Source organism: Pseudochaenichthys georgianus, chromosome 16, assembly GCF_902827115.2.
Source record: "Pseudochaenichthys georgianus chromosome 16, fPseGeo1.2, whole genome shotgun sequence".
Lineage (NCBI taxonomy): Eukaryota > Metazoa > Chordata > Actinopteri > Perciformes > Channichthyidae > Pseudochaenichthys > Pseudochaenichthys georgianus.
The window spans coordinates 4,721,127-4,748,400 of NC_047518.2; the positions used below are offsets into that span (position 1 = coordinate 4,721,127).

At 42.5% G+C, this 27,274-nt stretch overlaps 2 protein-coding genes across 3 annotated transcripts; both read left to right on the plus strand.

Moving 5' to 3' along the window:
• Nucleotides 1–236: 236 nt before the first annotated feature.
• On the plus strand, nucleotides 237–7,509 carry ptpn2a (protein tyrosine phosphatase non-receptor type 2a). Of its 2 annotated transcripts, none has more exons than XM_034102555.2 (9): nucleotides 237–450; nucleotides 1,639–1,729; nucleotides 1,815–1,915; nucleotides 2,049–2,147; nucleotides 2,735–2,872; nucleotides 3,336–3,545; nucleotides 4,181–4,345; nucleotides 4,876–5,099; nucleotides 5,853–7,509. In XM_034102555.2, exons 1-9 carry the CDS (start codon nucleotides 394–396, stop codon nucleotides 6,040–6,042), a joined length of 1,275 nt encoding a protein of 424 aa, XP_033958446.1. In that variant the 5' UTR covers nucleotides 237–393; the 3' UTR covers nucleotides 6,043–7,509. The 2 variants fall into 2 exon arrangements, with proteins under 2 accessions (XP_033958446.1, XP_033958447.1); XM_034102556.2 differs by having other exon boundaries at nucleotides 4,879–5,099.
• Nucleotides 7,510–8,421: 912 nt separating this feature from the next.
• Nucleotides 8,422–26,637, plus strand: cep76 (centrosomal protein 76). The gene is made up of 13 exons (XM_034103195.2): nucleotides 8,422–8,779; nucleotides 16,226–16,381; nucleotides 16,524–16,608; nucleotides 16,731–16,955; nucleotides 17,055–17,240; nucleotides 17,771–17,868; nucleotides 18,066–18,194; nucleotides 18,431–18,619; nucleotides 21,953–22,119; nucleotides 22,696–22,855; nucleotides 23,540–23,713; nucleotides 25,054–25,271; nucleotides 26,275–26,637. Exons 1-13 carry the CDS (start codon nucleotides 8,717–8,719, stop codon nucleotides 26,411–26,413), a joined length of 1,989 nt encoding a protein of 662 aa, XP_033959086.1. The 5' UTR covers nucleotides 8,422–8,716; the 3' UTR covers nucleotides 26,414–26,637.
• Nucleotides 26,638–27,274: the final 637 nt, after the last annotated feature.

Sequence of the window (27,274 nt, forward strand, 5' to 3'; positions counted from 1 at the left end):
GCTTCTGTAGTATGTAAACAAATAAATAAAGATACATTATTATTTTCTTAAATAGCTACATTGGTTATTGTAGTAGACCAGGTCTGTTTTATTTATATATATATTTAAAATACATGTTATATGATTTAACATAGTTGTACACAAAGATAATAAAGAACTATGTGATTTTAGTTGATTCGTTGTTGTTTTTATTAAGTTGACAAAAAAGCGCAACTGGCAACCCAAGTCAGTGAGCCTGCATGCAGTATTGTGCAGGAGCAGACTCCCCGCAGGGATCCCCAGGGTTACACACACTGCTGTTTAGATGGCTGACAGAAAGGAGTAACTTGGTGAACGGTGCTGCAAACACTCTGGGATCATCTAGCAAGTGTCTCGGGCACTTATTACGATAAAATGGAGCAAGAATTTGAAGACATTGATTCGTCCGGGAGATGGCAAAACCTTTACAATGTAAGTCGGGACACTGGGCCTCTGGTGTTTCTATGACGATCGGTTGCTAACTTACTTGGCTAGCTAATTTGGGTAGCTAGCCAGTAAGATACCTTTCCCGGTATCTGGTTACTTTTAGCCTTCTACACGACCAATGTAATTGTGTTAACTTATACAACTCGAAACATGGTTTGAGGTAATGTGTAGTGCTATGCAGATAGTGAACAGCTTAGAGGCGAATGAGAAACAATCAATCCGCGCTAGTAGTCGATGACTTCCGTAGCTAGAAAGCTTGTAACGTTAGCTTGAAAACGTGCAGCAGCACAGTGTTCATGGTGGAGCTCAGTTAGCTAAGGCTGAATGACGCTACCAGACGTCAGCTGCAGTTTCTGAGAACTCATAAGGACTTCCAGAGAAAAGCGCATGTGTTTCACCACCAGCTGTCCAACATAGCGCAGCTAGTAGTTTATGATATTTCTGTTCCGGTTTTCTGCTTAGGCTATGGCCATGTCATATTTCACATTAGCTACTCACCTGGATCGCCTGTAGTCTGAGAGGTTGTCTAGCTAACCGTTGGAAGTTAGAGAGGCAAACTAAAATAACGATGCTACCGTAAACAATCATTTTGTTCATTTAACAGGAATATAAGTGAACTAACTTCAGAGTAAATGCCTGAGGCTTGTATAGGGGAAATGTATTATTTGATAGAAAAATAACAAGAAGTCTTTATTTGTTTTGCTTATTTACTAATTGCATTAAAGGTCTACAATTATTCAGATGATATTATTATAATCTACTGCGAAGTAGAATACTATTTTTAATGTTACTTTATATTTGAAACTATTATGCGGCCTGTCAAACACTTCTTTAGATCAATCATAATTGTTTCAGTAGACTCTTATAAATCATCTGAATCCCAATCCTATACACACATTAACTGCTCTGTGTCATAAAAACAAAACGCAAAAGCATCCCAATAGAAGTATTTGTCAGTAATAGATGACATTGGATTATAATAAACCTAGCACACAATACATAGTGGATTGAATAGCCTTTATCTGTGTGTTGCTGTTTTGACATGAATGTCGTCAGTGTCTCTGGCCCTTTAGACATGCAGGATGTGTATTGCACACGTATGTTCCTGTTTGTCTAACAGTATGTCTCCCTTCTTTGTTTTTAATCACTAATACCATCTCCTAACTCCAACAGGAGATCCGTAACCAAGCCAGCGAATATCCTTACAAAGTGGCAAAACTCCCAATGAACCGGAATTTGAACCGCTACAGAGATGTCAGCCCATGTGAGTCTTAAAGCAAATATGGTAGCAAAGCTTTATTGTAAAGGACATATGTGTAATGTATGTATGGGCTCTCATCTGGTTTCAGTCGATCACAGTCGGGTCAAACTTGAAAACTCTGAAAATGACTACATCAATGCAAGTTTAGTGATGATGGAGGAAGCCCAGCGAGCTTATATTCTGTCTCAGGTACGACACAAGAATCCGCTGCATCTTTTAAGTGTTTGATAACGAATGCAACATTTTGCTCTGATGTTTGTGAACTTTTTATAAAGACAGGACATGCGTTCTCTATTGATATGAACGTCTTGTGCTTCAACAGGGGCCTCTAAGGAATACCTGTGGTCATTTCTGGCTGATGATTTGGGAGCAGTGTTCCAAAGCTGTTCTCATGCTCAACAGAATCATTGAAAAGGGATCTGTGAGTATACCTCAGCACCTGCTTTCGTTGCATTTCTGGCTGTCTGCGTCAGCGCGTCATATCGTGATCAATCAAAGGCATTGATGTGACTCTTTTCTAGCCGTAGGGACCACTAAGAGTGCTTTCTTCAACACAGGACAGTCACGCAGGACACACACATGCGCACACTGGTGGAAAAGGCCATACAATGTTTTTTAAAATAATAATTTCCTGGCAAATTATTTTAGAATATGATTGTTTTTTTCTGTTTTACTGTTAAAAGAACAAGACTTATTTTCTGTTAAAGAAACTACTGAGAGGAAAATATTGAAATAACATACATTACCTTTATCAACTACTGCTTATCTATATCTATGACTATTTTGTAGCTATTTACTTTTGAAGATGCTGTGGCTTGAATAATGATTTGTATCCAATATGTTTGATGGTTGAACACAATATGTCTCCTGCTAAATATCCAGCTGTGTGCAGTGGAGGTTTGAATATGCTTTGTGCCTATTTATGGATCCTCAATTAGTGTTCATTTATTCTGCACATAAATGCGGCTTCCTATAAAAAATGAAGTCAATTCCTTTTTGTGTCAACAGGAAAAGTGTGCACAGTACTGGCCCACCTCAGAGGAGCATCCTATGTCCTTCACTGACACAGGGTTTGTGGTCCGGCTGCTCTCAGAGGAAGACCAATCCTATTACACAATACGGGTGCTCGCACTGCAAAACACAATGGTGAGCATGAGAAGCAGCCGATCAGAGGATAACACAGTGAGGGGAAAAGTGCTTTGTGTCTAGTTTAGAAACCTGTTTGTCTTTCTTCAGACTAGTGGCTCTGAGCATGACTTGAGCTGTCTCAACTTGTAACGTCTTGAGTGGTCGTATTGGCCTAAAAACCTTTCTTTGAAAGAAAGCCTTTGATTAAACTTATGTTTCTTTTTTTATATATATTACGCCCCTTGTAGCTCTTTGGGATTACTTTTAGCAATGAAAGGTGCTTTACAAATAACATGTATTATTGTTGTTGTTGTTGTTGTTGTTGTTCGGACAAGCATCCAAGTCTAAATGTACGGAGAGGATAAGCGCTGTGATTGCATCATATGTTGTGGTGGTTTCCTAGTGACAGATCCTCATGCAGTACTCTGTGAACAAAACGCTCCAAACGATGTCCGTCCTCCTCACATGTTATCTGTCACAGACGGGGGAGTCGAGGGAGATCTACCACTTCCACTACACCACGTGGCCTGACTTTGGAGTCCCAGAATCCCCGGCCTCCTTCCTCAACTTCCTCTTTAAGGTCCGGGAGTCCGGCTCGTTGGGAGCAGAACAGGGTCCCGCAGTGGTGCACTGCAGCGCTGGGATTGGACGCTCGGGGACCCTCGCCTTGGTGGACACCTGCCTGGTCCTGGTGAGATTGGGGGGGTGTCCGCACCTACAGTCGGTGCTGGAGGGAATTGTTGCTTAATGTTGAAAACAAAGCGTTAGAACATTCCTCCGATGAGATGATGGTGTTATGATGACTTGCTGAGTTGTGGCAAGGTGCTATTGTGCTTTAAAGCATTGATCCTTCTTTAATGGTTTATGCTTTGAAGAAGAATAAGTCAACTTCCTGGTCTCTTATTATGTCCAGAGCTGTACAGTATGTGTGGGAAGTAGCCAAATGTCGCATCCACAATATTTACTTGAGTTTAAGTTGAATTTATTGTGCAAAATGCTTACAATACTAGTTAAAGTCGTGCTTTACTAATAAGGCTTACTACTTTACAAAAGTACAATAAAGTCAAATAACTGATTCCTTTTTGTAATGAAATATTGGGAATTTGGCTCCAGTTATTAAACATCAGACCAGTTTAGGAACTACTTAAAACTCAATCTCAGGTATCATGATCCCTGAGGACCCGTGGAGACCTCCAGCAGGAACCCGGACCTTTCCATTACCAAACATGACACTAGAGCCAGTGTCATGTGTTGAAGCGTCTGAATGTGTTGCTTAGCTGCAAAGCTCTTCCATCTGTATTCTTAACATGTTGGTCTGATTGGCAGATGGACAGGAGGAAGAACCCGTCATCAGTAGACATTCAGAAGGTGCTTCTGGACATGAGGGAGTACCGCATGGGCCTGATCCAGACCCCAGACCAGCTGCGCTTCTCCTACATGGCCGTCATCGAGGGAGCCAAGCTCACCCTGCTAGAGTGCTCAGCAGCGCAGGTAGCACAGGCTGTACTTACCTCAGGCTCATCTCGGCTGTTATGTTGGCAGCAAACCTCAGATACCTGCGGCCCGACAGGAGAAGCCCAAAGGCTGCAACTGTATTCCATCAACATGCACTGTTATTGAAACTATGGTGCAGTCTTATGTAAACAGCTTTAGTCAATAAGCTAGAACAGACATTTGTACAGTTTTAAGCTCTAGTTTTTACATTAAAACCATCTTTGGAAACAGGCGGAGGTTACTCACCAGTCGGTGAGTGTAGGCGTCTTCATCAGCAGCCATGTCCTTGTAACTGAGGGCTTGGCTCGCACACCTAGTATTGATATCCTTTATTTGCACCTCTCCCTGCTCCTGGTAATATGCAGCTGATGCATTTTGTCATCTAAAGATTCACTATTAGCTATTGTAGAGGGAATCTTTGGCACAACCTTAGGCAGTCAAACATATTTCTTTAGCTTGCCTAAGTCTGTCTTTCTGTAAGTAAACTTAATTGTTCTTGTGTGTCTTTGTGTCTCATCCCCTATAAGCAGATAGTCATGCCTGGAGATGGTTTAGAGGCAGATCTGCCCCCTCCACCTCCTCCACCCAGACCTCATCTCAACGACAACAGGCCCAACGGTCAGCCGGGACCCTGTGCGGAGCCAGAGGCCACCTCAGGAGACCCCCTGTCAGCAGACCCCCTGTCAGCAGAACCCCAGTCAGCAGGAGAGCCAGAGAGTCAGGACCCCGACACAGCAGATAGCTCTGGGCAGTAAGTAACAGACCAGGGGCATATTCGCAAATGTTCTGACGCTCTGAGAGCTCCTAGCTTAACCATTTCGTGTTTAGCAAGGAGTCCGAGCTCAGGGGTGATTTAGGAAACCAACAGGGCGCTGACAGAGATGTTACCGGTGCGGTTGGGACAGTTGCTAGGCATGACAAATCCCCTCAAAAGGATGACTTTTCTGATAAAAAAATAAATAAATAAAAGCAGTCGTATTGACGATGAGGATAGAAGCGGAAGTGAAAACAATCAAATTATAAAAATGATACAAATGTTCACTTATATAAAAATGAGCTTTCAAATGGCTTCATAGAAACAGAAAATACGCAGTGTAAATATAAGAACAAAGGACATTTGCGGTAGCTAATTCACATGCTATTTATTTGGTTTTATTTATTAACCATCCTGGTAGTTTTAGTACTTTATTTGAACTCAGTCATTCAATGTTTGAAACATATTTCTCCTACCTATCTATGTTTAAGATGTTTAAGAACCTGAAGCCTCTGAAAAGTGCTCCTTTCAGCTCCTAAGAGTTCACTCAAAGCTCTCCTAAGGGCTGAGGTGCTTTGTTTGATCTGTACCACGATCGAGCCGTAAGAGGAAATCATTCTGAGAAGGAGATGTATGAATGCAGCCCCTGATCTCCAACCATCTTATAGTTTCACTTGACATTTGTTATGGAATGGTTTTCTGGCAGATCAGTGGCACTGACTTCCTACTGTCACCTTGATCTTGTTTCAGTGTGAGGAAGCGACACCGCGAGGAGAGGATCGCCAGCACTTCCCAGAAGGTCCAGCAGATGAAACAGAGACTGAGCGAGTCGGAGAGGAAACGGGACAAATGGCTATACTGGAGACCCATCCTGCTCAACGTGGGCGCCGGGGCAGCGGTGGCTGTGGGCCTGCTGGTGGTCTGGATGTACGCCCAGTGAAACACTGGGTCACTTTAAACGGACTCCTATTTTGCACCAGTACCTGGGATTAGGTACTTCTCGAAGTAGATGGTAAAACGTGCATAACTGAGGGTATTTATTTCTTACGGTCAAAATGCGGGAGCGCTAGATCAAATGATTGTGTGTATATTTTTCATGTAAGATCAAACAAACTAGTAACATCTCAGGATCTTGGTGCCAGCTCGATGATTTCATTTTCTTTCCTTCTCGTCACTCGATGAATGTACTGTGTCACTGCACATAGCTGTGGAGGGAACGTATTGAAGGTGCAGAGCAGAGAAAAGCGTTCTCTGTGTTGATCATATGAAGACTCCAGTCCTATAGGTCAGCTGTGTGACGTTCCTTCATGTGTCGGTCTGTAGTGAGAGGTGCATATAGAAGTGTTCCAGAGCACCCACCTGTTCTTCCATTCACATTAAGCAGGGCATCCCAATAGGGCCAGATATATATTTTTGTGTGACTGGACACTTCATAGGGAGCTGCCTTGCTGATGTTTCAAACTCTGCTAGAATTGTAATCTTATTTTCTGTTCTATGAGCACCTTTTTTACAGATTTTGGTTGTCACATGGATCTTATAAGCTGTCGGGTCCCTCACCGCGTAGTGTGTGTGTTTCCCCACTGGATGGGTTCATGTGTGTATGTTCATGTTGTCCCACTGTTGTTTTTATGGAAACCAAAGCAAGGCTGTCCTTTTCTGGACGGTAACAGCCAGGCAAGCTGTTCAGTGATGAAATCTTGTACTCCATGTGGAATGTGTTGTCCGTTGGATTTCTGACAAAACTGCATTACAAAATTATTCATATTAGCTTTACGTTGTGTGACTTCTTCATTTGAACCGGTAGAATCATCACTTGGCATCATTTGTTTTCCGTTGACTAGGACCAATCTAAAGCTATAATAGTGCAATTTAGAAGTTGTAGCGGAGAACCTTGGATACAATTTGAGTTAGAAAAGAGTGATGGCATACACGTTTGTATCTATTTGTCTGCTGGTTGAGATAGCTTTTAATGTGCCTTGAAGTGAAAACAAATGTGTGCTCCAAGGTGTCCTAGTATCCAGATGAAGGTTAATGTGAGGACTAATATCCCACATAACGTGAGTAACATGTTAGCACTGCATTGACAGGTTCGTAGTTACTTGAGGTGTGAGTTGATTGTAGACCTAATGTGTCATTAGCATGTACTGATGTCTGAGAGGAAATGGTGTGTTGCTAATTTACTAGTTACCACTGATGGACAAGGCTTTTACTTAGTTCTTATTTAACCCAGAAGAGACACATTTGATCATAACATTCCATTCATTCTTGTTTTCCACATAAGATTTCAGGGGAGTTTTGTACACTGCTGAGCTGCAGTGAGAACATGAGAGATGGCTTTTGAAGACGGAAAAAAAAGCAAACAAACATGAAATACTTCTTAAAATAAACATTCATCTTTTTTACCAAATCATGCTGTCTGCTTGTGTTTTTCTTTCGCTCTGGGTCCACCATCAGCTCTCAGCTCCCTGCACTGCAGTGCCGTGCATCATTTGATTCTGACCATGAGCTAAATCAACACGGCCAGACCGGAGGCCTCAACATGGATTCCAGGAATTGATTCAGTATTTCAAGAAGAGGCCTTGCTCATATAGTAATTGTAGTAATTTCATCTTCTCTTGTCTGTTGGCTCAGGCTGGCATCTGCATATGTGGAGTAGGCCTAATAGGTCTATCCACTAAAAAGAAACTTCAGATTTCTATATACTATTACTAGAAAAAATAAACGTAAAACGGCTATATTATTAAGTAAAGTTTAGAGTAAGAATAATTTAAATCGTCTTAATTTAAAACTTGTAGGTAAGTTTGAGAAACCGGCTCGAGATCGCTAGAATTTGAAAATACACAACCGGAGAAAACCTGCCACTTTCTTACAGAGCCCCTCCTCCAACACACACGAACGCGCACATGACCAATGAGGGCACGAGATAAATGTGTGCCCCGATGGAGGCTGACAGGCAGGTTGTACTTTTTACAGTATTACGGCTTCTACAGATGACGTTTTTTTATGGATTTGTTGTCAAAGCACTTAAGATATTCATTGCCATCGGGATGTTAAGAGCATTCCATGGAATATAACAAAAAGTGTATCTCGAGCCGGTTTCTGAAATGTACCTACCCCACTTGAGTGAACAAATAAGTAACAGGTGCACTACAATTTGACTACAAAGGGGTCCTCACAGATTACAAAACAATAGGACGACTGATACTACCCCTGAATAAAAGAGCGGAACAAAATTCTACCGAAATTATATAAAACTAAATCAGACATGACTTAACATAAATCATTTGGTCAGTGATATCAAAATGGACGTATATTATTTATTTGTTCTAAGACAGAGTAGTTGAAAGCGACAGTTGTCCTCAGGACTCTGCCGGGCTTCCCTGGAGCCACATTCCCACTTCCTGTTCCGCCACAGTTTAATACTATGGCAGTTGTGGTCAGTGGCTATCCTCCCCAACGGGCTGCCGTCATAGATATTTAACTATGTTACAGACGAGACATGTGTACAAGGATTGAGATATTACTGAAACACACGCATATCGTTACTTATTGTACACTATTAAAAAGTTAGCAAGGTATTTGTGCTCAGAACGCTCCCGGACTCCTCAGCAGTGATGTCCCTTTCTCCGGAGAGAGCCTCCGAGCTGAAGCAGATCATCCACAACCATCTTCTGAAGGTGAGCAAACCGCTGTAACTTCGGAATGCTCAATAGGCTAGGTTTGGTAGTTATGCATTGTGTTTTCGAAGGTAGACCGGTATGCTAAATACCTGGGGTTACGTACTCTAACCCAGGTTGCGGACGGATAATCCAAAAATCAGCTCCTAAATTCTAACCCTATCGTCTATTCCTTGACCTCTGAGTGAAACGTCACGGGGTTAAGGAATAGTGGATAGGATAATTCAAAAGGATTTAAGAGAAGAGACTGTGGTACTTTAGAGAATCTGTGACCGTTTCTCAATCTCGAGGATGCTGGCTTCATAGTCGCGTACTTCCAAGTCACTTCCTTCAGAAACGAAGCAAGTATACTTCCAAGCCACGGCTTCGGAAAACGAAGAAGAATGGAACAGGCTAACAAGTGTGCCACTCTCTCTAACGGTTTCAACATAAACTGTACCGAAAATAAATACCTCACGATGTCTATCTAATTATGAATTTGCTTTACTTTCACGGAACACATTTTTGGTGATAACAAATGTAACAAAGTCACATATTTACCAACACATGTTCTACGCCACTACACTTACATTTAAATGTGTGCTGCGTCGGTTCAGCCAATCTCCGCAATGGTTTTTGAAATTGGTCCATGAGCAAAGCATTTTGGGGATTTTAAGGACGTGAAGTCTACCCATGTGCAGCCTCTAAATTTCCCCCAAACCAAGGACTCGCCTCGGTGGAATTCCAAGTATGCTGGAGATTGGAACAGTCCTTCGGCAGCACTCGATGACGTAGCATCCTTGAAATATTGGTTTGGAAGCCAGAATCCTCGAGATTGAGAAACGTCCCGACTGCACTTTCACTATCCGACGTGTTTATGATGCGCCAGCGGACGTCATAAATGTGCGTCTGCTGCTGTGGGGAAACTATGGAAACTACAGTTTTCTATACAGCGGACTACAACATGGATGTCAGTGCATGACATTAAGGACTGTGGGCCATCTAAGCTAATTTACAGATGGCCCTGAGCCTAGGGCTGAGCGATTTTTTCGGTTTTCACGATTAATTTGCATTTTTACTTTCCTACGGTTTGTGAAATGGCTGAACCGAAAAATCGCGATTTTAAAACATTTCTAGACTCCGCAGATTTGGTTTGCTTTAAGGGACTCCGTAGTAGCTTACTCTCTCACTTTCCAGAATGCGCACAAAACTCAGCCACATTGCCTGTGACTACCCGATCTGCAGCTCTGCCCGATCTGCTGTTGTTATGCTGTGTTCGTTGTTGAGCATAACAGAGGACTCAGACATTGTACATTACATATATAACTAAACACGCCTTTTCTCCTCCTTATCTCTTTCATGACTTTTCATTTAATATAGTTTTGAACGCTGTAATCAATACTCAAGACAGGAAAAACTTCACGGCTGGTTTCATTTCTGGTAGTTCCGGTTGTTGTCTCATGCTACCCACGTCTGTAAACAAACGTATTCAAATAAACTGTACCTTCATTTAATATTCAGCAATAATAATATCTCGACGTCTATACAGTAGTTGTAGTGTTGAAATCAGTAGGTTTCGGTGTGCAACACTCCGTGTCATATCGCTACTAAATTCACCTCTATAGTAAATGGTATATTAGCCACATGCTAAATGCTAACCGGAGATGAAGGATTTTCAGAATAAAAGCTTAACAACTGCGCACGAGAACTTCTGGTTTTTCAGTATAAAATAGCATTTAAACTGACGGTATGTTTAAGGTACTTTATGCCATCAAAAACATTGATTTTAATTTATAACACTGTGCACATGTGCAGAGCTGCAGATCGGGTAGTCACATAGCCTACTACAATCACATTCACCGCTTCACCGACAGATGTACCATAAAAATGTCCACGAACACAGATGAAGAACTCATTCCTAAAAAAGGTGCTACTTCAGTTGTATGGAAGTGGTTCGGGTACAAGCGGTCATACATAGAACAAACAACTGTTCTGTGTAAGGTCTGTGGAAAGACAACTTCCTAGAAAGTTAAAGGGATGTTATTTTGTTTGAGGGTATTTTTTTATTATTCATTTCATTATCATTATTTGTTGTATTTCATTTTACAAGTTTTTTTCAGGGATGGCCTACAAGAGATTTTTTTTTCAGTTTGATTTAAAAAAAATCTTTGCACATTAATGACAACCAAGTGCCGTGGTGCTGTTTTTATTTTATTTTTTTATTCTTGAAAAACTGATTTGTTCACATAGGCCTAGACTACTTGGTAATCTCATTTATTTGTATTGTGTTAATAAAGAAAATATGTATTTACATTTTGCCTTGGTCTGGTTTGTTTAGAAAGAAAAAAAAAATCGAGGTTTAAATCGAAAATTGTCCATTAGTTAGAAAAAAATCGAGATTTTATTTTTAGGCCAAATCGCCCAGCCCTACCTGAGCCCAATAGAGATTGCCCTGAGAAATGCGTGCGGAGGAAATGGCACGAAGGGTTTGGGGGCCTCCCCCTAGAACATTTAGATTGTTGCAGGTCTGAGATGCTGTCTGGTGCATTCTCTGAATTATAAGATGAACCACCACAATATTATATTGTACAATTTCAATTGTATTCTTCATTTAACTTGTTTGTTTGTTCTTGTTTGTGTTTGCTCGCTTGCACGCCCTGCATAGCTATAAGAAATACTTAAGTTGTTGGTCAAGACACTTTCCATCTGATGAAGGCAGATGCCTTCCCAGATGGAAAAAAGTAGAAAACATTACATTCAGTTGTAACTGCCAAAACAAACATTATTTACACTATTATGGCCCCTGGCATCCGCCAAGCACACAAAATGGCGACGTCAGAGTTCCCGTTAGCCGGCAAATCTAAATCTCTTCGGTCAAAATAATTTCCCTTTAGCGCAATACCGCTTCAGTTACACCACTTATGTGACAGACAAAAGAGTATGTGACTGACAAGAATAGTCAACTCTAATGTCTAACACTTAATGTGGAGAAAGAGATGTCCTGTATGGGTTGATTGTGCGTTGATCTGTTGGTAATGCCTCGGGGTTCCGGTGGGCATGTAGACAAATGCATAATGCTGCGCTATACTTTGTGGCCTCACCCAGTTGCATAGCGACACTTATTGTTTAGGTGTCTTTTAATAAGCAGGTAGTCATATCATTAGCTAGAACTAGCTGGATCTGATCGATATGGACATAAACGCGAGTGAAGTCTAATCTGACGGGAGAGAGAGATCAGCTGCTGCTGACGAGTCGACACGCAGCTCTGTATAATCACATGCAGCAGCTGAGCGGACAAAACACACACTGCAGGTTAGAATATCACACGTAGCTATTTTAATGACCTCTCAAACTACCTAAACTAGTTATAGATATGTTTAGTTTGACTGTCGGGTCACTCATTACTGATCCGCGAGCTGCATGATACTGGCATAATAGATTGCCCGATCGGGCACCCAGCAGGTGAGGCTTCATTGCCCGAGCTAAATACTAGATGGCCCCGGGCCATCGGGCAGTCCTTAATGTTGAGCCCTGGATGTATAATAAGAACGAGGGACTACTGTGAACTCATCTAGAGACTCTGCACCGTGCTCTGATGCTGTTGCTTTGCTTTATGAACGTGGACAACAGAGAAACATATTCTTCAGGACCAAAGTTGGAATTGAAATAAAAAAGGAAAGTGAAACTTATGCTCGTTGTCACCCTCTCCCTCCGGTCCACATTAATACCAATGATCCCAATACGTATGATTGTATGATCTAAAAATCAATACAGATGTATTTATTATAAACGTTAGTCCTTAACATCTATCACTGTGTATATCACCATTCAAACATCTTTTAAAAGTTGAACAAACCCCACACAGCTCTGTGAGATGTTGACTTTATTTGATCATTTCAGTAAAAACTAACGTTCATATTTCTCTCTTTGATTATAATACTGATGAACGTTCAAAACAAAGCACTTTGGCAACTTACCACATACGTTTTAAAAAGCTTAATAAGCATCGTAACTTTCATGATATAATTTCTCGGTCATAATCGGTTGTTTCCGTGAACGGCCGACTGTTGAGTGACGGCAAATGCTGCGGCTGCAAGGCATTGTGGGGCAGCATTTTCTCCTCTCCTTTCGTCAGGGGAGGTCCAGTGGTTCATAAGCTAAGGGAGGTTATAAACAGGGGTGCACATAACTGGTACGCAGGTACTCATGCGCGGCAACAATCCGAAATGCGTACCGTCACTTGTGTCACAAAGCGCATTTGTGTACCGACGTACTTGTGAAGCTTTTCCAGAAGGCGGTTAGATCACCGGACGACAGAGTCGGTCTCCGTGTGCACAGACAGGGCTGCTGTTAACGTCGGTCTGTACAACGGAATTGTGCCAAAACTACGCCAACCGGCTGCAGAGGGAGACTCCCCCCCCCCCCCCCCCCCCTTCACTGGAGAACTGCGCTAAAAAAAAAGTAACCTAAAAAAGTAACCTAAAAATAGCCTTGCCACCCCAGTTGGCAGCTTTGTTTTAAAAGAAAAGTTGTGGCTCATCGGACATTTAGGAGAGAAAGTCTCTAATGTGCAAGTGAATGCAGCACAAGATGCACGTCATGTAACCCCTCCCCCGGTCCTGGCGCGAGCGTGGAAATATGATTGGCGGCAATTTCATTTGAACGGGACGGCGCAAAACGAGACGCATTCGGACCCAAGCGCTGAAGGAATGAGGTATTTGCGGTCTACACTGACAGAGAAGAGACTGTCAGTTTGGCTGCACTCAGCATTGCATCAAAACGCACTAAAGCTGTTGATCTTAATACGTTTGTGAGGCGTTTTGCTGAACAAAATGGTAATCGCCGCATTCAGCTGTAATACACGTCAACTTGATGCTCTGCTCACGGATGAGCATACAAAAAGATGATGACCTTACGTTTATAAATATATTTTTTTCTTTGAGGGGGTCTGCCCCCAAAAAACAGTTTTAAGTCCTGAGAAAGTCAAATAAGACGGTGTGTAAAACTACACTGCCCAGCCACAAAAAAGTAACCACTTTGATTTAACTAGGTTAGTAGGTAAGGACTCTCCACTGGATAATAACTGCAGTATAAAGAATGCATGACTGAAGTGATGGAGACCATGTTGAAGGCAAACCAAAAGAGGAAATAAAAGGTCAAATCAAGCAAATCCCCCTCTCAGATTCCACAGCAACCAGAAGAACATAAATACTGGCTGGTAATTTGATTCATCAGCTTTGTGATGGAATACAAAATGCACAGTGCATTTCCTTAGCCGTGGATGAGTCCACTGACACCACTGACAATGCTCAGTTGCTGGTGTTTGTGAGTTTTTACGATGAGGCAAAGGGGGAGTTTGTTGAAGATGTGTTGGGCCTGACGAACCTCAGTGGACACACAAGGGGGAAGACATTTATAAAGCAATAATGGGAATGCTGAATGAAAGACGGTGCAGCTGCCTTTATTCATAACTGTGCAGCTTTTACACTGCGACTCTGAGGGATCAAGCACAGACACAACAACAATGAAAACTGCTGCATACAGATTATTTTAGTTTTTGTAACCTCGTGTTAAGAATCTTGTTGCAATTGTTTAAAAGTTTGAATGACCGTAATAAACGTACCTTTGTCTTATTGAAACATTTATTTTGGACCTTTTTAAGATTTGTATTGGAGTACCCCTGATCTAGAGCAATGGTTCTCAATCTTTTTACACCAAGTACCACCTGAGAAAATAGTTGGCTCTCCAAGAACCACCATATGACCAATGTTACAATACAGTCTATGCACAGTTCATGCAGGACTCGGAGGCACATGTGTTCATAATAACATTATTTATTGTGCTCTCTCTCTCTCTCTCTCTCTCACACTCACACACTACAAGTGAGAATATAAAGAACAAAATAATAACTTATTCTCACACAACAAATGTCAACTGTATACACAATACACATGTCATTTCCTGGACCAAAGTGTGAATGTAGGCCTCCTGCAACAACCCACATTGTAACGGAACATGTCCTCTTGGGAATTCAGTTCCACAACAATAATGAAGCCTCCAGGAGCAGATGAGCCTGAGGGCTAATAGCTCATCTTCAGTCTGCTGATGTTTGCTATTGCCATTTCTGTGGAGGCAAAGTGAAAAAGATAACAATTAAGGACAAGCGTGTGCTTTTTCAGCTTTTGACCTCGGTCACAGCCTTCTCTCCATCCTTTGAGCGAGTGCCTTCTTCCTGAGTCACTTCTCTCCTCCATCACAGCGTTGTGACTGTGCATATCACTTTTGCGTTGCTGGCGGAGCCTGCGCTTGTGCTTGGTTGATGACTGTCCTCCTCTTCATTCACTTGTTCACTTTCGCTGGTAATATTCTCCTCTGTACCTCTCTTCCGAATACCTCCCGTTTTGAGCCTCGTTTTTAACATCATTCAGCTTTCTTCATTCTTTAGCTTGCTTGCAACGTTCGCTAATCGTTCGAGGGTAGTAAGGTCGTAATTAGCAACGCCAGAAATAAATAAATAAAAATATTTTCGTTTCTATATCTAAAAACAACAATAGCCTATTAGAACTAATTTAACACTAGAACCGCCAATCGGGTCAATTTGACCCAGAGCTGTTTTTTATTGTATTTAACTTTTGTTCAATAAAATATTGAAGTCTCCCAGTATGACTTTTCCTGAAAGTGTGTTATGTCGCACCCTATGTTGTTAAAAATTGTCAATATGAAGTCAGATTGAAGAAATCGCCCAAAAAATTGCCATTTATACCTATTTCCGCCAAGCGGGTCATATTGACCCCACCCCTTTTCGCGCTATTGATTTTTTGTGTAAACAAACATGACGTGTTGCTATAGCAACGCCTTTTGTCTACTGCGGTTCCTTTATAGATTGAAAGATAGTTAGATAGATACACTGAACAAAAATATAAACGCAACACTTTTGTTTTTGCTCCCATTTTTCATGAGATGAACTCAAAGATCTAAAACATTTTCTATATACACAAAATAACCATTTCTCTCAAATATTGTTCACAAATCTGAAAAAATGTGTGATAGTGAGCACTTCTCCTTTGCCGAGATAATCCATCCCACCTCACAGGTGTGGCATATCAAGATGCTGATTGGACAGCATGATTATTGCACAGGTGTGCCTTAGGCTGGCCACAATAAAAGGACACTCTGAAACGTGCAGTTTTACTTTATTGGGGGGGTCTGGGGGGGTCCGAAAACCAGTCAGTATCTGGTGTGAGGGGTAGGGTTAGGGTAATGTTGTGAATCGAATGGCCCGTGGTGGGGTTATGGTATGGGCAGGCGTATGTTATGGACGATGAACAGGGTTAGGGTTAATTAACCTTAAAATACAAAGTGTCTCTCTATACAAGATATTTAGTCACCTTGAACAAAACGTGTTGGCTCTGAGACATCTCCTTCTGACTGTATGAGAGTGTTTATTCTGTCTTTTTTGATTATCAGATGAATATCCATGGGAGGATCCGAGAGGTGCTAGCTGAGACTGTGAGGGAGGACCACGGGCCCGCACATCGCTCTCTGTCCCAGGCTGACTTTCTACGTGCTCTGCAGCACAGGGGCATCATAGATGAAGTGATGAAGGACCTACAGTTTACCCAGGTTGGCCATCCTTTTAACAGCAATTGTTCCAAGTGACATACTTAATGATTAGTTCACTTGAACTAATTTGATTCCAACATTTTAAAATACTGTTGATCACAATAACCACTTTCTTGAATAACATGTTGGTCTGCTTTGGTAGGAAGTTCTCACAGATGCAGAACCAGGATCCCCTCCAAAGCCTGCCACTCACTTTGTTGACAAGAATATTACTCAGCTGAAAAAAAGTAAGAAGACATCATTTAAAAGCCTAAATAAACCAACATTGTAACAATGCCTCCTATCTTCACTTTTTTGTCCTTGTTAGTGTTTGAACATTTAACCGAAAACATTTTAAAAATAATTTCAGCCAATATTGACCCATCCAGGCGGCACCTGTATCTCCAAGTGCTCGGTGGGAAGGCCTTTCTGGAGCACCTCCAGGAGCCAGAGCCTTTACCTGGTCAGGTGTGTTCTACGTTTACAGTCTACTTGCATTTCCGTAACCAGAGGTTCCGCTCGAAGCCAGTGCCCTGTGCCTGCGAGCCGGACCTGAGGGAGGGCTTCCTCTTAGAGATCCACAGAGAGGGCACAGGTACACAGGACCAATCAGGACCTTACCGGTTGTTATACAGTTGATTCATAAATGATCTATGCTGACTTTGTAATTTTCTAATAACTTCTGGCACTGCAGGTGAAGGCAGCAAAATGGCGGACGGGACCACCATGTTGTCTTTGTGTGACCCGGTTCATTTGGTGCTGATCAAGACGGACACCTCCAGTGAGACAATGCTGGTTTCCTCCTACTTCCTGGACTGGAGGGTTGTCCTCTGCGCGCCCAATGGGAAGACCTGCTTTGCTGTGGAGCTGATGGGAGTCGGTATGGAAAAGAGATAAATACAAGAGCAACAGTGTGACACTGAAATGTCATGCTGTATATCTCAATCATAACATAACAAGCTGATCACCCCGACTACACTGAAAACTTTTGTGTTACATAGCATTACATTTTTTGGCGGGGTATTTCATGGTTGAACCTGTTTAGCTTTCCTGACCTCTCTGGCTCTCTATAATGGAGCAGCTTCGGTTTTCCTCTCAAACTATTCTTTGGAGAATAACGTTTAAGGCATTATGCAAAAGATCAGAAAAATAATTATAAATAAATGTTATACATTTAGGTCAGACACTATATTTTCTTCTTTTCTGTCCCATTAATAATCTTATGCTCCCTGGAGAAGTACCAACCCCCAGCTTTGAAACAGATGTTGTACAATGTAAATAGTTATACGTGTCTACTACCTGTAAATGAATTACATATGCTACAAATATACGGTTTAGAATCTGCAGTTGTGTCTCTTCCCTGCTCTTAGTGACTGCGCTAGAGCTTTATTAAACATCTCGTGTCTATAGGAAGTGAATGTAAAGTCCCAGCTGGAGTTCTGACTGTGGGTCTGGAGCTGTACCCCCCTCTCACTGATACTCTGAGCGCTGACATCATCAGCACACAGGTCAGCACACCCAACCCTTCATCTCTCTGTCTGTGTTCATTGGCTTCAGGATTATTCATGAATAAAACCACTGAACAACAGATTTCAATCACTGCCGTGAGGAGTGTTCCTCAGAGTTGATCTGAAGGCATCACTGTGAGAGAAGCGTTAGCGCTGATAGAGAAACATAGTCACTGGAGTGTGTGTTTCTCACTCAGCAATCACTGGAGAGGCAGAGGACAGCCGAGAAGGAGAGACTCTTCTTATCTTATGCCAAACAGTGGTGGAGGGAGTTCCTGCAGATACGTCCCTCACACCAATCCAAAATGGTCAAGATTTTTGCACAGGTTTGTTACATTTTCTTGTTTTGGGGGAAAAATGTAACGATTACATGATAGGTTTACTTACTTAAAGACTTCTATTCCCAAACTACGTAGATTCTTTACTCATTTGATTTGAAATGTGAAGTCAATGAAACTAGCAGCATATGAGTTGCATATCAGACAGTGGACAGGGAGATCCTGAATCAGCCACGACTCAAGTTCTTATCTCTGTCTCTCTCTTTCTCCCCCCCCCCCCCCAGGATGAGAACGCCGTCAACAGACCAGTGTGTTCTTACGTGCATGTCCTGCGGGCGGGGCGCCTGCTGGAGAGCCCCCGACAGGCGGCCCGCTTTGTCAGCCTGCTGGCCCACGAGAAGGCCCCGGTGGTGGGAGGGGGGCACAAGCAGGAGCAGTGGTGCACATTAATGGCTTTCCTGTGTAGAGGCAAGGTAAGGATAACTGGCTACTGCCTTTAATCCGATGACAATCACTTCCTGTACTGCTAGATCTGTGATGACAGCTGATTTATAGCTTCTCACACCAGACCTTCTCTACAGTGTGTCCTGAGGTCTAAAGTAGAAGAATTCCCATAGCAAACTACCTGGACTTTTATTTACTTTAATTAAACAACATCAGACATGAATTGCACATAAGCACATGGAAGACGTATTTTCCTTTTCAAGTATGTATACATGTCTTAAAGGTCCCATGTCATGCTTTTCAGGTTATCACCCGTCCCCTTGTGTTATGAAGGTTGTTCTGCATGTAAAGGGTCTGCAGAGTCACAACCCTCAAAGTGCACCCTGTAGCGAGTAAAACTCTAGCACAGAAAAGACCTGTCTGTGCTGCCCCAGAACGCCTCGTTGGACATTTCTCTTTTTCCATTGTTTTCTTCTTGGGTCATAGTGACGTAACGGGCTAAGTGACGTACTTGCTGCGCGGATTGGTCCAATCTGCCAATCAGAGGGGTCTCAAACCGGATACATCACACGGGATGAGAGTTCCCAACCAACCGGAATGGTTTAAAGTTAAACTAAGGAAGTAGACGTAACACATACACCGATAGCAGCACCATTTGTCCAGCGGCTTAACGGTATACCGATACCGGTATTGACTTCGTACCGGTTCTCGATACCCATCCCTACCAATGAGAGTTTGGAACATTGAACAATGTAAATCTATTTTAGTAGACCTCAACAATGGAATCATGATCAGCAGAAATGGCCATGTCATGGGACCTTTAAGACTTATTAAATATTTCTGAATATCATCATATTACTAAGACGTAGTGCATAGGATTCTGTGTTATATGAATTGATCCTAAAGTCAATGATGATCAAAAAGACAATAATCCTCAATACTTATTTTACTATACTATACTTATTCTTCTTTTAATTTTGTTGCATTGATAAAAACAAGTTTGAAGATCCCAAACTGTCTTTCCGTTAATCCAAAACAGTTAAATTATGTTCCAAAAGATGTTTTCTAAAGCAGTGGTTCTCAACTGGTGGGTCGCGGCCCCGTTTGAAGTGGGTCGCCGATGTGTGAGTGAAAAAAGTCAAACTTAGTTTGAAGGCCCGATTTTCTATCGCTCTGCATGCAGTAGGCGTTGGACTGGAAGTACCGGAGACCATAAACGGTGTTGAAAACTTCTGTCACGTAGTGATCATCTTCCCAATAAAACATCTTTGCTGATGTTTTTTCGAGTCATCTGGCCAATCAGAATCAAGATGGTTGTCGGAAGTCCCCACGGAGAATAACTTTGCGGTACAACTATTCTTTATACATCCATGGGTACAACTTCAGATACAAATGAACACATAATGAAATATGACCCCCAGTTTGATGATTGACGGGTCACAGAACAATGGGGGCTATCTCCCCTTACCCACAATTTAAAGTAATTCACACAGACTATCTCCTCTTTGCTCTTCTCTCTGTGAGGAGCAGCAAGCTGTCGGAACAAAGTGAAAAACAAACAATGGCATTATTATTATTAATATGCAATAGATTTATTTATTTTCTTCTCAGAGTGTACCAGAATGCTTAATTTATATGTTAGTATTTCTAAAAAATCTCCTGGGGGAGAATCCCCCCAGACCCCCCTTGTGGGGTTGGGTTTTCAGCATGTGGGCCTTTTGATGTCATACAGTTCAGCTTTGATTCCATCATCTCATTAAAGCATACTTTAGTTCTGTGAAGGGATATACGGGATATATGTACTTCACTTTCATTAATATTGTATGCTGAAAAGCGTATATATATTACAGCACAATTTTTGTTGAATAGATTTCAGTGGTTCAAAATGTCCACCCTTTTATCTCCCAGTGACCTTCAAATGCTGCTGTTGTCAGCACCGAGCTTACAAACCATCAAGACATATTTTCCGATGTAAGTTCAATCTAAAGATGTGTTTTTAGCAACACGAGATGTTCAACCTGTTTTGCAACTTCTCATTCTGATCCCAGAGTCAAAGCTTTTGCATATTCTCCAAATGCCAAAACCCATATATATTGGTGAGTGTAGTGTGAGCAGTGAGTGGACTCGTGTTTAATGTGCTAAATGTTTTACCAATCATTACTTCTGTGATATTTGTGTTTCACCGTGATTTAAGTCATCTCCTTGATATCAAGATCAGACTTCATGATTTCAAAAGAGTGCAGCAGAGCGGAAGAAGCACACATGTGTCTCTGTTTATTTCCCTAAAGGATATTATCCTCATAAAACTTTATTATGGCCCCTCTGAATGCAATGCATGTTAAGAATTCATTTCACACACTTCTGTTTTCTTCAAACAGTTTGATCCAAGAGCCAGAAGTCATTGCTTCAGCTGTTCACTCTGTTTCTGAGCACAGCTGATTGTTATTTCTGAGAGAGGAGGATTTGTGCACCGTCACCTGACTGAGCATTTGCATCGGTACGAGATGGTGTCCCAGACCCCCTGCCTCTCCTCTGTGAGCGGCAGGCGAGAGAGACACGACAGCAGTGATTTATGAGTCTCATTCCAGGGGAAATTAATTTCGCCTCATCGTTCCCCGGCCTGTTCTGATGCTGCCGTCCTTATGGCCCTTCTGGGGAGCATCTCCCATTCTGACTCGCCCGCACGCAGCAACCGCTCAACCCAGGACTATGCTGGAAGAGTTCAAGTGAAATAAGAGTTGCCTACTGCCATGGAGGATTCAGTACTACAGAGCCAGCAGAATGTGTGTGTGGAACTCTTCTGAGAAAGCCTAACAGTGCAGTGAAAACAGGATATTGCATCTCTGTGAAACAGACTGTTGTCGTGATGAAGCAACAAGCACGGCATGGAAATAGTAAATCTCTTCTAATCTGTCTACATTTAGGGACTTGGAATACATCTGAATATTCCCAGTTATTTGTTTATATTTGGAGATAGAATCGTAATTTGTTTAGATAAAACGCTTATATTTTGTGATGAAATTGGTTATACTTAGTTATACCGAAAGAAAGTTGAATATTCCCTATAAAACTGAACATTTAAGAATGAAGATGTTAACCCTCGAATACTCCACCGAAAGAGAATACTCACAATGTGGCTCCGCACCCTGCCTTCTAAGAAACAATACAATATGTGGCTAAATTCTCCCGTCTAGCTTTTGGAGCTTGTTCAGCATCTCAAGAGAAGCTCACTGTTTGTCACCCCAGGGTTGAAAGAGTTGTGTAAGTTGTATTTGGCCTTCTCTTAAGGTTAGGCGAGTTTAAACACGGTGTTGATTATACAGATCCCATTTGGACCTGACCTCCTCTCCGTGTCCCTGCAGGGGGACTGTGAGGACCACGCCACCCTGCTGTGCAGCCTCCTGCTGGGCTTCGGCCTGGATGCCTATGTGTGTGTGGGCACCAAGGCCAAAGGAACCCCTCACACCTGGGTCCTGACCCACGGCACCGATGGGAGCATCACCTTCTGGGAGAGTCTCACGGCTCACAGGTGCAGTCTGTCTTCTTATGTTTTCCAGTCCAAAACAAAAAACTGCTGCTTATTGCCCCCCTATGGATGTGTTGGATACTTTGTAACAACATGTATGTGTGTACATCTGGAAACCTCTTCTTTGAGAGACTCCTCCAATGTTTAACATTTGTACTTTTTCTCTGACCGCCAAGCAGTCTTAGAATGAAGTGCACTGCATGTTTCTTGATCTTGCATTATCTCTTCCTGTCTGTGTGTCAGCGGGGTCTCAGGCTCTGGGCCAACGAAGAAATGATTACATTTTCAATGGTCATTCACTTCTGGGATTTTGTCAACTGTCGTTATGCCGATGACTTACTCATCTTTCCTTGGACATAGATTTGATTTAATATATGTTGTGTGTATATAGATATAGTTACAGTAAGTCAGTGAGAGAACTAGGTTTTTGATGAGGAGCTCTTTCATCTTAAATGTTACTTTCTTGGTCATACTTTTATTTTTACTTTCCTTACTTCAATACCTGGGACTATGTTATTCAGGCAATCTCCCAACAATTTGTTCTTTATTTATTGTATTACCCTTCTCCTCTTTGGTCAGATACGTGCACAGGGCCATCGACCCAGACGCCCCGCCCCTGGCCCCCCAGCCCAAACCCACCTCCCCCTACCGCACCGTGGGCTGTGTCTTTAACCACCACACCTTCCGGGCCAACTGCCAACCCTCCGATGCTGTGGAGCTTTGTGTCTTTGACTTCCAGGTAAGAGGGTGGTGAAATGGATCTGGACTGCATTTATAAAACACGTGTCAACCCCTCAATGTGCTTTATATGTGCAAGACAGCATGCACACATTCATACGGGGTGCCATCATCTCAGGGAGACCAACACTCACACACACTCATGCACTGGCGGCCATAGAGAGCAACTAGGGTTTAAATCATGTGCCCAGAGACACATCATGCATCAACATGCTGCCCGCTGGATCACTTCTGATTGGAGGACGACCTTCTACCTCCTGAACTACAGCCGCTCCTAGATATGTTCTACTGGTGATTCATTGTTGTTTCTCGTTGATTATTATGGCACTTTAGTGTTGAAAACGTGCCACTTAAATGTCAATATGCTGGTCAAGTGTTTTCATTCCCTGGTATGGCCATAGTCAGGGACAGGGAGAGCAGGTGAATATGTAAATGTACACTCCATATTGAATGGGCCACAGAAGATCTATTCAGATGGACAGTGCTGATTGAGAGTCAGACAGTTGGTCTGGAGTGTTGCCAGGGAAATGAAATATGCAACCGTTGCGTTCATCAGCAGCACCTGTCCTGATATGTTGCCTGAAGGCAGCAGCAGATGAAAGCCTGTTCTCCTGTGTGAGGGGAAGGTAAGGCCAGGTGAGGGCAGCAGCTAAATCTCAGTTTGTCCCTCCGTCTCTCCCTTCAGAATCAGTCTCGGTGGAAGGCAATGAGTCAAGAGGCTCTGAAGTCTGTCTGTGCCCCCGGCTCCACCACCTCCCTGCCCCCCCTGCCTCCGCTCTGTGCCCCCTCTCTGGATCCTGCTGCTGCCAGCAACCAGCTGGAGCTGGAGCTGCGCTCCCTGGTGTCTGAGCACAGGAAGGTAAAGAGACGCTCGGACATACGCTGCTCGGGGTTTAAGTCATCTGTGCTTCGCTGAGAAAGAGAGCTGCTGAGCGCATTGCTATAAAATAACTGTTTTTATTCCACCTGTTTTTGTGCACATGTTTTATTCTAACGTGGGGATTTGTAAAAAAAAGTTTAAATATAAAAAAAAAAGTTTGCAGGCTCAGCTGCTGGAAGAGTCGATACTCAATGTGACGATACCTCATTCACACCACCGCAACTCCGGTTCAAGCTCCGTGCTAGAGCTTTTCAGGTTCCGAACCGGTGCTGGTGCTGCGTCATCGTTTGCGTATTGACGTAACCGTTTGCGTGCCTGCTTCATAAAGCCAAACCGCGCGGAAACCCCTCACAGCTGACACCGACAACAACAACAACAATGGCCGATTGTGCTCCAGCTTCCTCTGCACCTCTTCGGAAGACCAGATTCCCAGCAGGCAGCTGGTCTCTTCAGTGGACCACTGCTGCTTGTTTAGTCTCTCCATCGTTGTGTACAAACTGGATAAAACGCGGGCTTGTTGTTGTTGTTCAGGAGTTGATCCCGCCCCGCCTCGACGTAAGCGTGGCGTATGCGGGACAATTTTTTGGTACTTGAAACGAACCGGATTCCGGGGCTTAGAGGCGGCTCCTCTGCGGTGTGAACAGGAAAACCCGGTGCTTTTCAAGCTCCAGCTCCGAACTGGCCCTGAAACACCGTTGGTGTGAATGAGGTAAAAGTGCAATGGCAACAGGCTTGGTAACCAAACCCTAACCCACATGAAGCAGGTCTCTTATTGGTCACTGGTGATTCCTCTCAAAAGACAACAAGCTCTATGGACTGATGAAGAGACCGTGATCTTCCTCAAATGAATTCAACATTTTAAAAAACAAAGTGAAATGCCAGATTCCTTTTTCATAGTTTGAGGTTTGACTGTCGGTCTTTCATTACGTCATCTTATTTCACAGGAAGTAGTGAATGGAAACGGAGTTCTGGATCTGTGTTTAACATAATATTTAAAAGCTTTATATATGGCTTAAAAATCCCATTTTGGATTTCCAAATATCAACAAAATGTGATTCGATTATTTAAGATCAGGAAGTTTATTTCAGAATTGCATTTTAAGATAAAACGCAGTGCAGTATATAATAATAATATATGTATCATAATGTATTCATGCAGTTTAGTTATAATTGTACAGATTGACTGTTTGTCCAATCACTTGTTTATATTTCATATAATGGTTGAATGCATGCATTTGCAAAGTGAACTGGGTCCTCGTGTTCTGTCAGCCTGCGAAGCGAGGTGTATTGATGCAGTGTGACCCCTGCCCCCCCCCGCAGGACCTGGATCTGGCCACACTGTGGGACGATCAGCTGTCCTACCTGCTGTCCTCTGCTCTGTCAGCGTACGAGCTGGAGCGCTGCTCCGGTGTCTCCTGTGGCAACGAGGAGTTCCAGGACGCAGTGAGGAGGGCGGTGCCGGACGGACACACCTTCAAAGGCTTCCCAATCCACTTCCTGCACCGCAACGCCCGGAGAGCCTTTGCCACCTGCCTCAGGTGAGCAAGAGGGAAGCATGGGATGTTTGGCCTTCATCTCTCTCAGAGTAAACTTTATGCCGGCAGACATCTTTCAGTGACTGACTTTTCCTTAACCACAGCATCAATTTACTCAACATCCTGCCTTTTTACTTCATGTAACTTTAGTGTTTGTTTTGTGGCATCCTTGCCTCATAAAGAAGTGTGCTAGTTATTGCTAGAGCAGCCCCGGCCCCAAAGCACCTCAAAGCAGCAGTTGAACTGTGTTTGTAGTAAGAATTCATGAAAGAGCTGTTGACAAAAAAAGGTAAGAGCCTCTGGGAAAGCCAACCTGAGAAGTAGCCTGTGCACACTGCAGTGCTGAAGCCCACAGCACCGCTTCAGAGCTGGCACATGGCCTGTAGACAGATTTAAAAGGGTTCACTTTAGCCCATGCTTTGGAAGCCTAGCGCATCATGGCAGACCCTGAACTCAGACCTCCCTATAGAGCAGGGGTTCCCAAAGTGAAGGTGGCGACCCCCACTTTGGGAACCCCTGCTCTATAGGGTGTGAGAGAGAAGAAACGCTCACTTTATCCTGTTACTTCAGAGTTTCTGCTTCTTGATAGGAGTCCATTCATTTGTCAAATATATACAGTATGCAATGTTCCATGTGGTGATTTAGCTAGCTAGTTAACTAACAAAGTGTGGGCTGCTGTGTGCATACTTGGGGTTTAAACAACACATTTAGAAAGTCAATGTTTTAGAATAAATAATGAATAGGATTAATTATCATTAGCATTATCATGCTACATCGCACATAGCTTGCAAAAATGAATAGCCGTACATTCTAGAGTGTGTGTCCCTGTTGACTGAAATATCTTTGATTTCATCCATATTTGAACAAGATTTAATTTATCATTCCAGCATATCAAGTTGTAGGTCTAAAGAATCTCTCCTACCTTTTATTTGTTGTATGTTATTTTATAAAATACTTTATAATGGCACTTAATATGTTTTTACTTTGTGTCTCCTGTCCTGTGCAGGTCTCCGTTCTGTGAGGAGATAGTGTGTTGTCGTGGCGACCATGTGAGGCTAGCCGTCCGGGTTCGTGTGTTTGCTTATCCAGAGAGCGCATGTGCGGTGTGGCTCATGTTTGCAGTGAAATACCGCTCTGTACTCTGACCAGCGGACACCACGGCGACCCGGAGAACACCAGAGTGTGCATGAACACATGAGACCAAAGTTACACCTGTACTCAGTGATGTGTGCCACATGTTTGAAGCTGTCGTCTCTTCTCTGATACTGAGGCATTTATTGAGTTGTCTAGGATACTCATCATTTGTACAGAAATGTATTTATATATCTATTTTTGTAAATAAATGGAACATTTTCATTTGTACTTTTAAGAGGACCTTTCCCAAAATAATAATACATTTATTGTATAAAAGGACATTTTCATTATTGAGATAATTGCTATGGCTCTGTTTTAACATCAAATCTGCTTTTGAAATCTCACGTAGCACACAATAAACAAATCTCTCAAATTAGGTCATAAAACAAGATCAAATGAGAACTATGGCTGGTAATCAATTTCCTTTTTCAGTTCTGTTTCTGAAACAAAGTTTCATTTTTCCAAAAATTGAAGGACTTCTAATGAACATCCATGAGGAGAACTGTGATCAGGTGGATACGGTTAAATCCGTCTATCATCGTTTAAACCAAGTCATAGGAGGAAAGTTATTTCATGTATTTGGTCAAATGTTTGGCAGGGGGTTGAAGTAATTACCAATGATGCTGCCGTCCTGCTGCTGGTTGCCAGTATTTTATTTAGAACGAACGAGTGTCAAAAGAGTGGCAATCTGAAGGAATAAGCCTCGAAACCTGAAGGTAGTATAACGTTGTTTTACATTTCACTAAGCTGATGCTTTTATCCAAAGCCACTTAAAGTAAGTGCAATAAACCATGAAGATAGAAAGTCCAAACAGATAAACATGCAAGTCAAATCAGGTTTTATTTATATAGCACATTTTAAAAACGATTTTT